This window comes from Pezoporus flaviventris, unplaced genomic scaffold (genome assembly GCF_033815535.1).
Source record: "Pezoporus flaviventris isolate CSIRO_AGI_PZ_B2104156 unplaced genomic scaffold, CSIRO_AGI_Pfla_v1 ptg000083l, whole genome shotgun sequence".
Taxonomy (NCBI): Eukaryota; Metazoa; Chordata; class Aves; order Psittaciformes; family Psittacidae; genus Pezoporus; species Pezoporus flaviventris.
The window spans coordinates 364490-381638 of NW_026892631.1; the positions used below are offsets into that span (position 1 = coordinate 364490).

Genomic DNA, 17149 nt, shown 5'->3' on the forward strand with positions numbered 1-17149 from the left:
CTTCTTCAAGATTGTCCGAGTCAAATAGGCTTGAGTTCTATCAAATAGATTTGAGTTCTATTAAAACAGAATTATATATAATCAAGGAAAACAGACTTTTAAAACATGGAAAGAGAAATGTCTCTTCAAGATGAATTGCAATATTGATTTTGTGAGGATAAATGGGTTTTGTAATATTAATATAGAGAAACCTTTATTACATTGACTCTCTAGGTGCAGTTAGAGCCTCTCCAGCAATCTGTTTAAAATCTTCATTTTTCATCCTTATGGGAAAACCTCACTTGCTAAATGGATTTCATAAACAGTAATCTGTCAAGATATATATATATAGATAAACAATTTGTGATGTTCATCGACCAGTTCATTATAGTAAACAATACAGAGGTAAAGCACTTCAAATGTGTACCAATGCCTACAACCATTACAGATCTGTTCACACTTCTGCAAGAACTAATTCTTTAATTGCTGAAGAAATTTTCCTGCTTCATAAGCTGAAATGCATTAAAACGTGGAGTTCCTGTGTTATCTCAAAAATACCACAAAATAAATCACCTCACATTTACATTCCTTAGGGTGGGAGAATTTTAAAGCCCCATGGTCTGTGTATCACAACTTTTGCTTCTTTTCTGCTATTGTGCTAAGGCAGATAACGCCTTTGCCACTACAGATAGCTCATATCCTTTTCTTTCTGTAACCACATCTGTAGAAGACACTTAGAGCAAGGATGGTTTAAATGACTTTGCAACTTTATGGAGAAAGAAAAAGCATATTACTCTTTTAAGAAGATATTAACAGTTAAATAAATGGATTAAAATAGATTAACAAATAGACTTTGATTATCATTTTCAGTGGGCAAACGTTTCTGCCCAAGGAATGAGGTACACTGCAAGTAGATGATAACCAAAAGGAAGCCAAGCATATGCAACACAAGTTAATTATGTTAATTTACTACCAGAGCAAGTCTTCAATCCTGTCATGAGGATTAAGTAGTATTAAAGCATTAAAGCCAACTCTGATTCAACTTCCACAACTGTAAAAACTTTCTATCTTTACAACCAGATCTGGATCTAGGTAATTCTAGTTATATCCACAGTTTGAGTTTCAGAAGACAGCTCAAAATGCAGGTAATTGAAGGCAAATATCTAGTTGAGGAAAGCTATTGCTTAACATAGACACAAACCTCTCCATTATCTCCTAAAAAAACTTCTCTTTCAAGTACCTAAGAAAAAAGTGATCATTAACAATAAGGAAAATATATTTAAAAGGGAGCTTTAGTATTACACACATTTTATTCCTCACCATTAGAAGTGACAGGAAGTGAAAATAGGAAGTCCTTATTCCCACAGATTACTTTATAGCCATTAGCAGATGCCTCTGTGACCCACAACAGTAAAAAATTAATTCCAAAAATCTCCAAATAAGTGCTAGTAACATAAAAGTTAAAGTGAAAAACCTGCAAAATAATGTCAAATATATGCAAGACAACACTTACAATACCTGCCTAAAAGCATGTCTGCCCCACACTAGCTGGGGCAAAAGGAGCTCAGGGAAGGAGAATGTTGTACACATTGTATAGATGTTGCTTCTGCCTGTGGTTTTGTTTGGTTATGGTTTTTAAAGGCAAAAATACTAAATATAATTTAACACTCAGACTGCATTAAAATACAATTAACATTACAGCTGCTCAATCTTTCAGGACAATATTTAAAAGGAAATTGAGATTGTGTGGATAAGCAAGATGATGATCCTGGAAAAGAAAGATTGAGCAACAGTTGGAATAAAAATGCACTACCTACAGATATGTTTTCCCCTTACATTCCAGGGAATATATCCATAAAATTTCAGCGTACCCAGACTCCCCCTCCCCCAGGCTACATTAGATAAACAATTTACCCTGTGGCAGATAACTAAATGCTGAAAAAGAAAACACTGCTTCAGAAAAACAGATTTTTAAGAGGACAGGTGCTGTATTTCTACTGCTGCTGCTAAACAAAATCTGGAAAGACAGGGATATCTGTATTTTTTATTTCTACCTCTTTTTCCCCATTAAAATATCTGAGATCTTTAAAAGCATTCACTGGTTATAAGAATGGCACATTACCTGTGTTTTAATAGTCAATGAGTAACACCTCAGAAACCATCACATCTTATTGAAGATAGAGGTGAAATGTAGAGAGTTACCAAATAATTATGACATTAGATAGCATTAGCATTATACAGCTTTCATGTTATTTCTGCTTCAAGCTGTGGCAAAACTTCCATTTCCTTCAGCTCCTGGGAGTACAGGTTGTGTAAAGTATCACATGTAAATCAGAGTGCACAGATGAATTCAGAGAAGGATTAATGTAACTGGAGCACACCTTCTTATTGTCAATAAACTTTCCAATGAGCTATGAGAAAAAGGTACTGAGGATGCTATATGCACCTCTTTAACAAAGAAACACTCACCTCCCTGTGACAGAGTCAAATCCAAAATACAGTTCTTTGCAACGCTCACATGTCTGTCCTGTTACAGAAGCATCTTGGCAAATGCACTGGCCAGTTAGTTTATCACAGACCTGATTCACTGAACCAGCTGTGTGGCACAGGCATGGCAGACAGCCAGTGACACTGGATGAAGAAAAATAAAAACCTGGAAAGAAAGGGGGTTGTGAGAAATTATACAAAAAGTGAATGCACTAAGATTATTATGAATATGTGCATAGTAGGGGATGAAATAACAGAATCAAACCTTACGTAACACACACATCAACTCAAATAAAGCAATACAGTCCTCCTGCACAGCTGAGCTTCCAACTCTTCTCATTGGCACTTTGTAAAGCTATTATTCATGTTTCAGTTGCCAGCTGTGATTTTTTTATTCTCTCTCTTCAGACTTTATTTTAAACAGAGCAAATGCAAAATAGGGGGAATACATTAACGTGTCTGTGGGGAAAGTAAAGAGCCAAGGATGTAAGAAGTAATAAGGAATGCACCACAAGCAGTAGAAACATAAAAAATAACATATGAGAACAGACATTTGTCCCTTCGAGTCTGGGATCTCATCTCTGAAAATGGCCAGCAGCAAAACACACTAAATGCCCATATTTTCTTAAAATACAATCTCTTAATCTTTCTGAACCAGTGGCTGGCTTAATCCCTGAAACATAATGATTCTTTAGGAAAAATACATTAGGTAAGCATTCCCAGGTCTACGTAAAATTTATATTTTCCTCCTCCTCAACACAGAACTTACAACCTACACAACCAATTTTTCAGATACTAATGAATTGATGAAAAAAGTTACTTCTCTACTATTAAAAAGCTTTCATTCTGAACCCTATTCTGCTCCTGTATCGTTTCCAATTATAAACTGGAGTGTTCACCTTCTCCACAGTATATTTGGTATGCGTCCGCCACACTATCTTTCATCCTGTTGCCCTCACAAGCAATCTTTATCTATGCAAGTCTCCAACACATTACTGATAAATACTGTTAGATAGAGCTTATACATCTCTAATCTGGTCGTTGAAGAACTTACCCATTATTCACAGCCTCACCTGAAATTCCAAACAACAGAGGTTTTACACACATGCTTTTAATGACACTGTACCACCATAATCTATTTTTCTATTTTACTTACTCCATTCTTAATTATTTCTATGTCTGATTAGAAGACAATTTGAGTAAGACCACCACTAAGAAACAACATTTTCCAAAATTATTTTCTGGTTTTATGCAATTATTAATAGATATTAAACTGAGTTTTTTCACACAAATTGCTCTGCTTTTTTTTTTTTTTTTTGCTTTTGAGTGCTACAGTTCATTGAAAATGTGGCAACATATGACAGATCTGCAAATGGTGGTGGTGACACAGCATTAACTGGCACTAGCAAGTAGGTATCTTTGACCACCAATCCTAAGATTGATAGGATTTTCCATCAGCTGGCTACTACTAATTATTATTGCACAACTTCAATAGAAGACTCTCCACATTACTCAAATATGCAGTATTTGCAACACAGACTCCTCACACACTTTCCTTCTCTCTCCAGATAAAGTTCAATCAGTATCTCCTTAGTCAGTTACTTGAATACTTTTGCTGTCCAATAACCTCCTGATGTCCTGCTTTACAATAAAGAGCCCGAAATTGTATTGCAACATATCACCCAAGGCCTTATTATTTATTTTGTCTTACAAGAGATAGCTTTATATATACACCCCTAGGGTGGTATTCTCTGTCTCTGCAGCAGTGTTGCACTGTGAGCTCATATCCAAATAACAAAGGAACTAAACAAACTGAAAGCATTAGAATTTTACTGCTCAAATCTTTGTTCAAGTTTAGCCTCTGGTCCTCAGTGAGATAAATCTCAAGTGGACAGGGAAGTGATATCAGTCTCCAGCTAACATACATTCGCATCATAAAAAAACATGCTGTTGGCACTTTATTCCAGGGGGGCCCCGGACTGAGCCACCACAGAGACTGAATAGCTTGAAGTTATTAGTGAGGCAGCATGTATTATCTCATACTGCAGTTGTCTGAGCACTACAGTGCCCATCCTGTGCATAACTAGAAGAGACCATTTCCCAGCAATGTCACTCTTGAGCACAATTAATGACTCCACTCAACGTAACAGGAAGATAGGAAACAAGTTTAAGCCTGGACTCCTGCAGAAGGTCAAAGCACTTCTTCAGGACCCAGTTTATAGTTGCAGTAAATGATAAGCACTTAGCCTAAAACAGATCCAGGTCCAGTTGAAATTCTGAATAAAATTAATGTCTAAGAAAATACTACAGTTGGAAATAAGCACATCTCTAGAAAATAAATTAATTTTAGCTGAGCAGGATAGATCACTATAGCATATATACATATTTTTGTCATAGCAGTGAAATTCATAATTATAAAGAATCTATACCTTAATGTTAAACATCCTGGCTTTCCTAATATGCTACCTAAATCACCGTAGAGCAGTGAAGGATTTGGTATGATAGGTTTTGGTAATAATCTTTTAGAAATGCTCTAAAAGTTTAAGTTTCTGGATAATATCACAAATTATAAGGGTTTTTTTTCTCTATAAGAAGCAAGTAAGAGTGGAAGTTAAAGTGACATATAGCAAAATCAGAGAAAGTCATTCCCCCAACTAATTAATAAGTAAATTAACACGATTAAACAGAAGCAAAAAAGAGAAGAGACACAGGACTAAAAATACATACTGTTTGTCATAACCATTATTATTATTTACTTCCACCACCTAGAATTTGGCAGGAAAGAGTAAGAAAGAACTTAATGTAAGCTTAATTTACAGCAAGGTTAGAAGGGCTCATAAAAGCTGCTTTATGAATGATCCACTGTTGTATAATAGAGTCAATTTCCAATTTTAAGACAGCCACTGCAAATCTCTTCAAGATCTACGTATATAACTAGCATTATGCTTATTCTTTCTTCACATTTTTTTTCCCAAATCAACCGTAACTGATCACATTTGTCAATCAAACATGCTCTTCAAAAGGAAGAATGAAAGTCATAGCAAAGCATTCAGCTTCCTCTTCTTATTGCACTAGTTATCCCACTGTATAGCTCATGGAAAAAGAACACACTAACAACTCCTTTGCATTTTGACATGCTTACCAGCTATGGCAATAATGACCATTTCTTAACCATACCATGCCTTCGAAATGCACAGCTACCTGCACTGATACCTCACATTTTTCTGGCCAAGAAGAAAGACAGATAGATAGTTCCTACACAAAAATGCAGTGTTGGTACCCAGGCACACATCTTACAGGCTGGTTTACAGCTCTTCCATACCGTGTACCACTCCATGAAAAGCACTGGTCACTGAGTAAAGAGTCTACCAAATAAATGCCTTTTTTTTTCTTTTTTTTTTTTTTTGGGGGGGGGGGGCTGTGTTTACAGCTTTACTGCTCTCATAATAGGATCCCAGACCTGTGTCAAATAATATTTGTATGACACAAATCCCATTTGGAGTGAGGCAGGGACAAACTGTCCACAACTATATAGGGGCTGGAAAGATCCAGTTTCTACCACTGCAACCTAGGACATCTCAAAAGCAAGTTTATGTACAAGGTAAAACTGACTTTTCATTTGGTTTAACGTTAGAATAAAGTGTTCCTCTCTTTGCATACACAGTTAGTGTAAAAACCAAATTAAATATAAGGAAAATTACCAAAACCGTTACTTGTATAAGAACAAAGAGGAAGATAACAAGTCAATGGACACAAACGTGAAACACATCAAGAGGTGAAACACATTGCTGAGTGCTCTGGAGAGCGCTCTTGTGCTTTGTCTTGTTTTCTTGGTTTGGTTTAATAAAATCTCATGATAAAATAACTTCCCAGTTACATCCAGTTTGACTTTTTCTCCATTGGCAAATCCTCCTGCCGTAAGATTTTGGTAACTTTTGGAAACCTCATATTTTAGCAAATCACACAGAAGATAAGCCACAATAGCACATTACTGAGGTCCTTGGTATGTTTTTAGGGCTGCCAGTTTTAGATAATTAATTCACGTGTAATTAATGTGTGTACTTTTAGTTAGGTTGTGTTTGCTACATATTTAGAGTATGTTTACTTAACTTTGTCCCAAGGCAGGACAACTAGATGATCTTAAGATCCTTTCCAACCCTAACCATTTTATGATATTATGATTCTATGACACTATGATTCTATGATATGTTTAGAGTACTTGAAAAAAATGAAACTCTTCCATGCTTCTACAACTTCATGCCAGTATTACTAGCAGGTTATATTATACTTATCCTGTTTTATAGAAAACTCTCCTCTGGAATATACTAACAAAAAACATTTATATAAAAGTTATATATATTATGTGCCTAAATGAGCTCACATTGGAATCAACACTAAGATGTCAGTGAGAATTTGCTGTGTTACACTAAGAACAACACAATGCTTTTACAAAGCTAAGGAATTATATTTTCACCTGCAAAAGACAGATCAGTTTTCAGCACATACATGCTTATACTTACTACTTAGAAATATTATTTTATTTTTTTCTTTTTTTTAACAGGAACTATTCTGGAAGTATTCCTTTGAGTGCCATGTAAGCTTCACGACAAACCAGTCTGTTTGCACTATCAATTAAACCTTTTTAAAGCATTTAGCTCTGCATAAACCCTGGCCTTTCTTTCTCAAGGACAAGGGCGGTCAGTGACTCGGGAAGCCTTGACATCACTCCTCTGCCGATCTCTGATTAAGTGGCTGCTGTAGAGGGTTAGCAGGTCAAATAGCACTGGAGGAGGAACTAAGAAAAACAGAATACTGCCTTATTTATTAGTATGTGTACCTAAAATAAATGAAAGGATTTTTAAAAATACTTAATGGAGGTTAAGCAGCTTTTTTAACCTCTGTTCAAATTATTGAATGGCATATTAAAACCAATGGAGCTGTAATGTACCTTTTAATGTGACCTGCTACTTTAATAAATTGCGTATGTATTTAACTGAACTAAATCTATCAGTTGAATATTATTACTAATATTACTAATAATTTAATATTACCTATAGTTTCACTTTACCTGCCAACTTTTCAAAACAAAAACATTAAAATGTAACTACAGAGCTTCCCAATGCTATAATGAACATTTAATCTGTTTATAGTAATATGGTACAAAACAATTAACTGATACTTGGCAACTGCAGAATCATCTACTTGTAGGGCCGAACTCTTAAGTAGTCCTTGCGAAAGCCAGCACATCCTCAACAGAAAAAGGCAAGTGAATGCTTGTAACATGTCTGCCACCTCATCCAAGATTAAGCAACCATCTCTGTGCCTCCTGCCATGCTCAGCTTTCTGCACGAAGTGCCCTTCCTGAAGGACTTGCATTCTGCCTTCCAAATGCAGGGCTTTTGTTATGCGGAGAGCTGCATCAGCCTACACCAGTTTACCACTTCTTCAGTGAACAGGCCATGACTATTTGTATTTTCTCTGTATCTAGAAGAACTAACCTAACCTTATTTTGGGTATGTTGAAACTGCAGTAATAACACAGATTATACAACCCCTGGGAACAGAATAAATACCTGATGGCTATCAGAACATTAGTAATTCCTTCTCGCTCAGTTAGAAATAAATGGAAAAATAATTAATAACATAAGTCAGAGACATGTCAAACATGAAGCTGTCAAAACACATATTAAAAAATCTAGGGACTATCATGATATCCAAGACAGTAAAACTTATTACATCAAGTAGATTGTCTTCTAATTTCCTTACCTGGTTTACACTCATTACATCTTCTCCCTTGATGCTGAGGCAAACAGGCACACTGTCCAGAAATGTGGTCACAAACTGTTCCTGCCAATGTGCCCAGAGCATCACAGTCACAACGCTGGCAGCCAAGGAGGTTGCTCATGCTCAGGTTGTACATATGAAGCATGCACTGACTGCACTGAAGGCCAGTTACACCAGCTTTGCAAGGACACTGTCCTGTTGATTTGTCACAAAGCAGAGAGCCAATTACTGTACCTGTCTTATCACAGTTACACGGCAGACAAATAAAGGAATCATTTTCTTGTACTTTGTAGTAGCCATCAAGGCATTCATTGCACTGCCTTCCTCCAATATTTGGTTTACATGCACATTGTCCTGTCTTTGCATCACACACGGCTCCAGAAAATGACCCTGCAACATTACATTCACAAGCCTTACAACCAGTTACATCAAGCCCATAGAAGTTGTCCATGCAGGTGTCACAGTGAAGTCCTTTCACTCGTTCTTTACAATTGCACTGCCCAGAGACAGGGTTGCAGAATTGGTTCACTGAGCCGTGGCTGTTGCACCAACAAAGCTCACATCCATCTTCATTAGAATATCTGAGAGCTTTAAATCCAAAGTTACAACTATCACACCTGAGACCTGGAAAAAGAAAAAGCATTAATACGAAAAAAACCTGAAAAGCTATTAATTTCCATTTTTAAAAAGGGATAAGTATGCTTTCATTTGGGAAAAATAAGATAAAGAAAAGTCTTCATACTCTTCCCCAGCATAATTAACAGGAATGACAGGGCTGTACAAATCAATTGTGTAACAGTGGCAGCCCCAAAATCTGTTTACTTTTCTAATTTGGTTCAGAAGAGATGCTTTTCTGCCACCTTCTCAATACAATTTAAGATACTCCTGCAAGAAATTATTTGTAACACTTCTAAGACAAACCATAACTAATCTCTTTGTCTCCCAGAACAGCGCCTGTTGCACGATCAATGCTTATGTGTTCACCCTATACCATAGCAATGCAATACACAGGGAATTACACCAGGCTCTCAATCTGCACAGATAATAGATTTATATGCTACATTAAAAACATTAAATACACTCCAGGACAACACAAGTTAGACTAATTACAATGAACGATTTACTTAACACTGAAGTCCAGTTTTAATATTGGTTACACTTATGTTAGTGTTCATTGTTAGCCCATCCTGAAAGCAGAAAATGTTTTCCATAATCTAAAATTAAATATTTTTATCTAAACATATGATTTAGCTAACTCCCACAGCACATTAAAATCTAAACTGTTTTCATCATGCTTCATCCTGTAGTTTTATTAGCTTTGCTTTCAAAGTTATCACTTGCCTAATCCCTGCCCCAAGTGATGGTATTTGTGTTTTAGTTTATAAAGCGTACATTACAAGAAAGCAAACCAGATTGTTACAAGAAGCATGCAAATTCACAGCTATGTATTTTCCCTTGTAATGGGAAAATCCTTCACTATGAAGCCATCACTTAATTGTTGCATACAGAAAAATACAAATACAATGTTCTACCAAAGCATTGCTACTATTTGAAAAAATACAAAACCATACAAGAATACATCTGGCAACTTGTATGTCGAAAAATAAAACTAAAAATGGTAGGAAATGCATTATATATATGGATAAAAACTCAAAAAACTCCAACAGAAGACAAGTTCCTTAACAGTGATGAATGACTCACCTAAGGCATATCATTTAATTTCAATAAGGAAAATAAAAAAGGACCACTATTGCTGCAAATTTTAAAAATAACTGTATTGTTAACAAGAATTATGACTCATTTTGAACTATTAAAATTGGTCTACATGGATTCATATCATATCAGTTTTAAAAATATGCGCAGTGCTTATTTGAATATGCCATACATATTCCTGACAGGTAATCTATTCCTAACGATACGGAGGAAGGCCTACAGGGCATCACATTCAATGTTAACAAGTACAGGGGAGTTAGCACGCTTGGCATTTAATTCACATTCTTCTACCTTTTTATTCTAGATGAATGACCTACTTTAACAAAATTATTGGTGCTAATGTATTTTACTGGTGATAGAATCATTAGTAAGATTTAACAGTTGTGTTAACTCTTAACAGTTCAAGTTTCATAACACTGCACTCCATAGTTGCATTTTCCTGTTATTGTGTGTGTTTAAATAGATAAAATGGCAATAGACAGATTGCTCTAAAAACCAATTTAGAAATCCAAAGAGGAAAGGTTTTTATTGAAGTTTGCGGCACACATTCCAATATACAGAAGCTTGTTTACGAGTGGTTTAGAAAACTAGAGAGAATGCACCCTGGAATGAATTAGGTCTTTATCCTGCGAACAAACACTTGCATAACTACAGCCTCCACCACAGCGACAAATTTGCAGAAAGCATAGATTTATACTTTTTATTACTATTTCAGTGGAAATAAAAATAATTCTTATTGTTTTCAAAGGTAGAAAATATTTAAAATTACATGTAGACAATCAAATAGATGAGAACCAGATTGTTAATTTCTTGTAAATCAAACTTCCCCTGAGTCGAGAAAGGTTTTCACAGACACAAACATGAAATGGGGACAAAGAATATCCAAATAAGAATGCTCTGAATTTTTATTGAATGTAGAGAGTGTGTTTAAGACACATGGAGGTTATTTTTTACTCTTAGCACACTTTTAATGTATGAAAAGAATAGGCACTTGGCATTCCATGCGAAAGAGGACAGAAACTATTCAGGCTTATGTCTGTTTAGAGTTATTTTGCATTTGCTTTTAGAAATCAGAAGAAGGAAGAAACAATATTACAAATAAGTCAATACAAGTCAGTGAGTTATAAATTAAGATGTACTTAAACACTGTTAATACAACCCACAAGCCTGCTTGGCCCAAGAAAAAATAGATTACTAACTGTGTTAATAACAAAGCAAAATAAGATCTATTTTTTTGAGGCATGTATAGTCTGAGACATGCACAGTTACCACGCAAGGCTCACTTTATCAGGAAATTCTCCTTGCATAATATTCCCATACATCAACATTTCAAAGTGTATTATATATACTGTGTATTTTGGGCACTTGATAAATTTTGTCCTTATGTGGCTGTGGCTCCCCTCAAATATGCTGGAAGTAATAAATTGCTATAATCAAATCTAATTTCTGAAAAATACCTGTGGGAGTAACAAACAAAAAAGCCCGTCTTGTGAAAAAAAAAAATGATAAATAACAGAGAAGGTAGCATTTTATTATAATCAGATTGGCATTGAATTACAAAATTAAAATTATGTGGCCCTTGATAACTAACCCAGGCTATGTACATGATTTGTGGAATTATGTTGACTTAGTTTGCATTTCATAGTAACAGTTCAAAGAAATATAATAGAAAAAAAAATTGATAGATTTATCACAAAGGACCCGTAGCACAGAATATTTTGAGGGGGAAAAAAAAAAAATCCATTTATTTTGGTCTATTAAGAAAATGAGCATGGAAACGATTTGCTTAGAACTCATTAAGTATGAATCATTTGGAAAAAAAGTGTTAATTTCCTAAAAGAAACATCTATGCAGTAAGCAAATTACATTATTTCTGTGACTTATTAGTATGGAGCTATGTAAGCTAATGTAGCTGTGCCATAAAGAAACTTCTAAAGGGTTGATTAAACTAAGCTTCAAGCTGTAGTTTGATAGAATTATTAAATTAATAATTTTTCAACAGTTAATTTCATTCATTTTTATAATCTGCCTTCAGCAAAGAAGTTTACTGTACTTTTCATTTAGAAATCAAGTGGTTTATTTGCAGAGAAAACAAGAAAAATGGCTCCAAGCTCTTGCACTGCACATACCAATAACATTTGCTTTGCACTTGCACTGGCCTGAATTTTGGTGACAGGTAATATCTCCATTGACTGTCCCAGAGGTATTACAGTTACAGGGACTGCAGCCATCAGGGTTTGCCTGTTGTAGATTGTAGAATCCTTCCTGGCACTGATTGCATTGTCTGCCAGTCACATGTCTCTTACAATTACACTGGCCTCCAATCTAGAAAGATACAAAATATTATAGAATGGTGAACATACCTATTTTCAGATGATACATTCATTAGCAACAAGAATGGGAGTCTGAGTTGGGGAGGAGAAAACTTTAAATGGTACAGAAAAAAAATAAGCCTGTGTAACACATACCTTTTTTACATTTGTGTTGAGAGAGAAAAAAAGAGATATTAAGGAGACTATAACTTTTTTTTAATACAGCTTTAAAGTCGTGTTCATTCAAAACAGAAGGAAAAAAAGAACTGAGTCAACAATGTGGCCATATTTATCATCCGGACAGAGAAAGTGCAAACAATAATTACAAAATTGCATTGTATAAATTGTGATTTCTATGAAAACAAACAGTACTTTTTCCATCACTGTTACTGCAAGACACCATCATTTTCAACAGTTAAGCTTTGAATTTTCTTTATTTGGACCATATATATATTTATTTCAGTGCAAACGTTAGTTAAGTCAGAATGAAGCAAAGGTGAAAGATTTCCTTTCTGATCTCATCCAAAACAAATTTTCTCTTCCTTTACAGCAGGATGTGACCCAACAGCTCAGTATCTGAAACTCTCTCCCTCTTTTCTCAGTTCAGCTGGGATCCAAGTGTTCCACTTGAGTGATGGGATATAAAGGTGTTGTCCTATTCCCTAAATGGGTAGCATTGCTATTTGGAAGGGGCTGAGGCATCCTTTCTTATGCTAGGGCCATAATCTGGGAGTGTTTGTCCCATATTCTGTGCAAGATTAAAGGACTCCCTAAAAGCTATTTCAATTTCAAACCTCTGAAAGCCAGGGGTGTGGGGGGGAGAGAAATACAAACAAACCAACCAATCTTTATACTGGTCACTTGCAAATATGGTGGGAAAACTGACCACAGTGAAAGAGGGAAATGGCAATGGTACAGAGACAGGGAAACAAATGGAAGACATAAGCCAATATATAACATAGCTGAGAACACAGTCAAAACAACACAAGATGCAGCAGATGTGAATTGGCAAAAGGTTTAGGATTCATAATCAAGGTATGAAACCTAACTTTTCTAACTTAGGTGTTCTGGGGAACACAGAGATGGCAGCAAACAAATTATTACTTTTCTTTAGGTCAGTATATTTCTTTCAGTGCAAATATTTACAAATATGAAAGAGTACGGTGATTCAAAACTAATTCATCTATAACATCAAAAGCTGTAGCTCAATACACTTTGCTTTTAACTAGCTACCAGAACAAAAATGTCTCTTAACAGTTGTCTTTCTCATCTTAAACCTATGAGTACAGCAAACCTAAAACAACAGGGGAGTCCTGTAGCATTAGAGACAAAGCTACTTGAAAGGTACACTTGAATGTTAGCATCACACCTTCCCATCTGCAATGAAGCTTTATTAACACAAGATAAAATAGAGCATTTCAACATCTTACAGTAAACTCAGTGCAGAGAACTCTGAAGTCAGAGAAGCATGTATTCCCACCCCTTCCTCATAAAAGGCACTGTAGTCCACCAAAACCTCTTCAATATTCTAACAAAGATCTATTACTGATATATAAGCCACATTTTTAAGGAAGAGGGAGATATTAAAAAAAGCAGGAATACACCACTTAAAAAGCAAGACAACAGAAAGCACAAAAAAGGTAAGAGTTAAGGGACCATGGTAGCAGAAAACACAGCAACAAGGATTTTCAAGTTGTTCCCTTTTAGTCTGGATTTGACCCTAATATTTAATTTGCTATAAGAGACCCAATCATGCATCACAGCCATTCCTTGAAGAACTCACATGTGAAAAGCCGCTCTTGAGTTTAATCCTAAATGAAGAAAAATACCCTGTTTAATACCTAACTGCAAAAGAAACATTTTGTGTTAGCGATCATCGCATACTCAGGTTACTCAAGACCAAGTATCAGATACCTCATTAGCACTCAACAAATACCTTATACCCCAAAAGACTTTAAAGCTACCCCAAAGCTACCACATGAAGAAAAGCATTACAAAAACTGGAAATCTGGTCAAATTCGGGAAGTTAAGAGAGGATAACCACCACAAAATCTTAAAACCAGAATAACACAATATAAAAATCAGCTTTTAATGAGCAACATGCTTAAGAAATAAATTAGAAATAAAGGAAGACTACCAGAAAATCAGTGAGGGCAATAACTAAGTGGTGTGCTAAGCAGATATAGATTGGAAATCAGAACTTTTCACTAATAACAGGTTGCCAGAGGTTATGGGGAATCTCCATCCCCAGAGGTATCAAGGCTCATCCAAACAAAATCATGACTGAGTGAATCTAGCTCTGACAACAATCTTGTTTTGAGCTGGAGGAGATGGCTAACTAATGCTTCTATGATTCTGTGTAGAATTCAGGACAGACAGAAACACAACAGGAATTACAAAGGAAGTATTTCACAGCTGTTCACCATGCAACAGATGTTACCATTCTGTGTTAGGAATGCTTTTCAAGACTGGTTTCAAACCAAAATATCAAAAAGAAAAGATTTTAGCAAAAACTCATCTGTTAAAAAGTGTCTGTTCCTGAGTCAAGAGTTCCATATGAACTGGAATGTAAAATTACTGAGTTATTAATTGCTTAGATCAACCTCAGTAAAAGAAGAATTAAATGACAGAAGATTCATCAATCTCCTTAAAAGGCTGTAAGGAAGCTTCTGAGATCTGCAGGCTAGTGGTAGCCTTTTTCTGTATAGAGCAAATTAATAGAAATTAGTTTAATACACTGGAAAAGATTGGTACTTTATTTGAAAAGAAAAACCATGCTTCATGATTCAACTTCGTTTCTTTAAGTCAGTAACATCTGGAAATATCACATATATTGAAGCAAATGGATCATCAAAAATCAATTTGATTTCTACAACAAGAAGTACAAACTTAACACCTGGGGAAAACTAATGCTGACTCTAGACAGATGGTGCTGAGTCCAAAATTAGCTCAAGAAAGGAGCTGTAAAGGTTTCTCCATTCCCTCTAAAAATCATCTGAAATCTCTATAGCAGTTAAAAAAGCAACAGGAATACTGGAATTAATAGGAAAGGAACTGAAAATTACACAGAAAATGTCATTCTGTCATAAAAATACATTGTGTATCTCAACATTTTGCACACTTTGTATATCTGGTTACCCTCTCTAAAATAAAATAGGTCACAGAGTGAGTGGAATAAGCAAAGATACACATGACAAAGACTGGGGGGTGGGGGGGTGGGGGGTGTGCAAAGACTTCAGTTTATAAAGAGATGACTGAAATGTAGGGAATGCAAGTCTATAAAGTCATGAATGGCTTATACAACGAATACTCATTGTTTCTCATAAGAAGGAGAACACACCCAAGAAGTTATCAGAAAGCTAATTTAAAAGAATGAAAAAGCACTTTTTCTGTACGCCTTGAACATATATAGAAAAATACACTATCTTTTTGAAATGCATTAACTAATAAGTTAGATTAATTCTGTACGTGGACACCAAACATGACAACTCAAATGAAATCCCTGTGTTTGGCTCAGGTAGTCCCAAAACAATCTAGAGAAGTGTAGTAGCACAGAAGAATAAAGGTTCTTAACACCAGCTACTGGTAACTATCAGAGAGGCTATCAGAGCTGTGGCCGCCCCATCCCTGGTAGTGTTCAGGGCCAACTTGGACAGGGCTTGGAGCAACCTTCTCTAGTGGAAGGTGTCCCTGCCCATGGCAGGGGGTTGGAACTGGATGAGCCTTAAGGTGCCTTCCAAAACAAACCAGTCTGTAATTCTATGATACTGTGCTAGATGAAAGTCTCATTTCAGTCAGTATAGCTATTCTGATCCTAAACAGATGGAAACCCAAGTCCAAACATGAGCAGCTTAATAGCCACTTTTTTATGCAACAAGTGAACTATGCAGATTACTGAGTGCTAAGAGAAACAAAGAGCAACATCATCTTCAGCAGAATTTCAACTGTCAAGCTATTATAAACAGTAATTTCCATCCAATTCAGTTGCAGAAAATACATGTCCCCAAATTTTCTCTTGATGCTCTTTACTGAAGCATGCATTTTTTTTTCTCCAGAAACCAGCCAATGAAACCAGTTGGAGATCTTCCTGTATAAATTTCTTCCTACCTTGCCATCATGGAAAAAACAGTTTTCCATCTGTAACCAATACAAGTGGCAAGTGATTTCCTGAGTCTAAGAAGAGGGAAAGTCTTTCATGGTAGTTTGAGGAAAGTATAGGAAATTAAAAGTTTTTGTTAGAGGGGGAGGCTTATCATATTCTTTCTTAATAGATCTGAAAAGAAGTTTCTATGCACTAGACTAGAGGAACTGTAAATAATCCACTGACATCCTGTCCTGGGTTCAGCAGTAGCAGCCACTTTTGTCCTTGGTAGCTGGTGCAGTGCAGTGTTTTGACTTTCGGCCTGGGAACAGAGCTGATAACAATGATGTTTTAGTCTGACCAAGGACTTTGTGAGCCTCATGCTCTGCCAGGGAGTAGGGGAAGCCAGGAGGAAGCAGAGGCAGGACACCTGACCCAAACTGACCAAAGAAGTATTCCATACCACAGCATGTCATGCCCAGGATGTAACTGGGCATGGGACTGCAGGGTTGGATGAGGTATCGGTCAGTGCTTGGTCAGGCTTGGGGGGGGGCAAGTTATCGGTTGGCTGGTGGTGAGGTGTTGTATTCTCTTCCCTTGTTATTTCCTTTATCATTATTATCATTGGTGGTAGCAGTAGTGATCTGTGTTATACCTTAGTTACTAAACTGTTCTTATCTCAAGCCGTGGGAGTTGCATTCTTTTTGATTCTCCTCTCTGTCCCTCTGGGAGTAGGGGGAGGTCAAGAATGGGGGGGAAGTGAGTGAATGAGGTGCCTGACTGGTTTTAAACCA

General features: G+C 36.1%; 1 protein-coding gene across 4 annotated transcripts in view; it reads right to left on the bottom strand.

Annotated features, from left to right (window-relative positions):
• Positions 1-17149, bottom strand: part of USH2A (usherin) — a 372149-nt gene that overhangs the window by 296383 nt on the left and 58617 nt on the right. For all 4 annotated transcript variants that reach the window (XR_009747198.1, XM_061475268.1, XM_061475270.1 and 1 more), the window contains exons 12-14: positions 12092-12287; positions 8232-8873; positions 2449-2632 (exon numbers count right to left, since the gene is read on the bottom strand). Coding sequence is in view for 3 of the 4 variants with exons in the window: in XM_061475268.1 (XP_061331252.1) it covers positions 2449-2632; positions 8232-8873; positions 12092-12287 (1022 nt within the window). In the remaining variant the exon portion in view is untranslated. The remainder of the gene's footprint in view (positions 1-2448; positions 2633-8231; positions 8874-12091; positions 12288-17149) is intronic.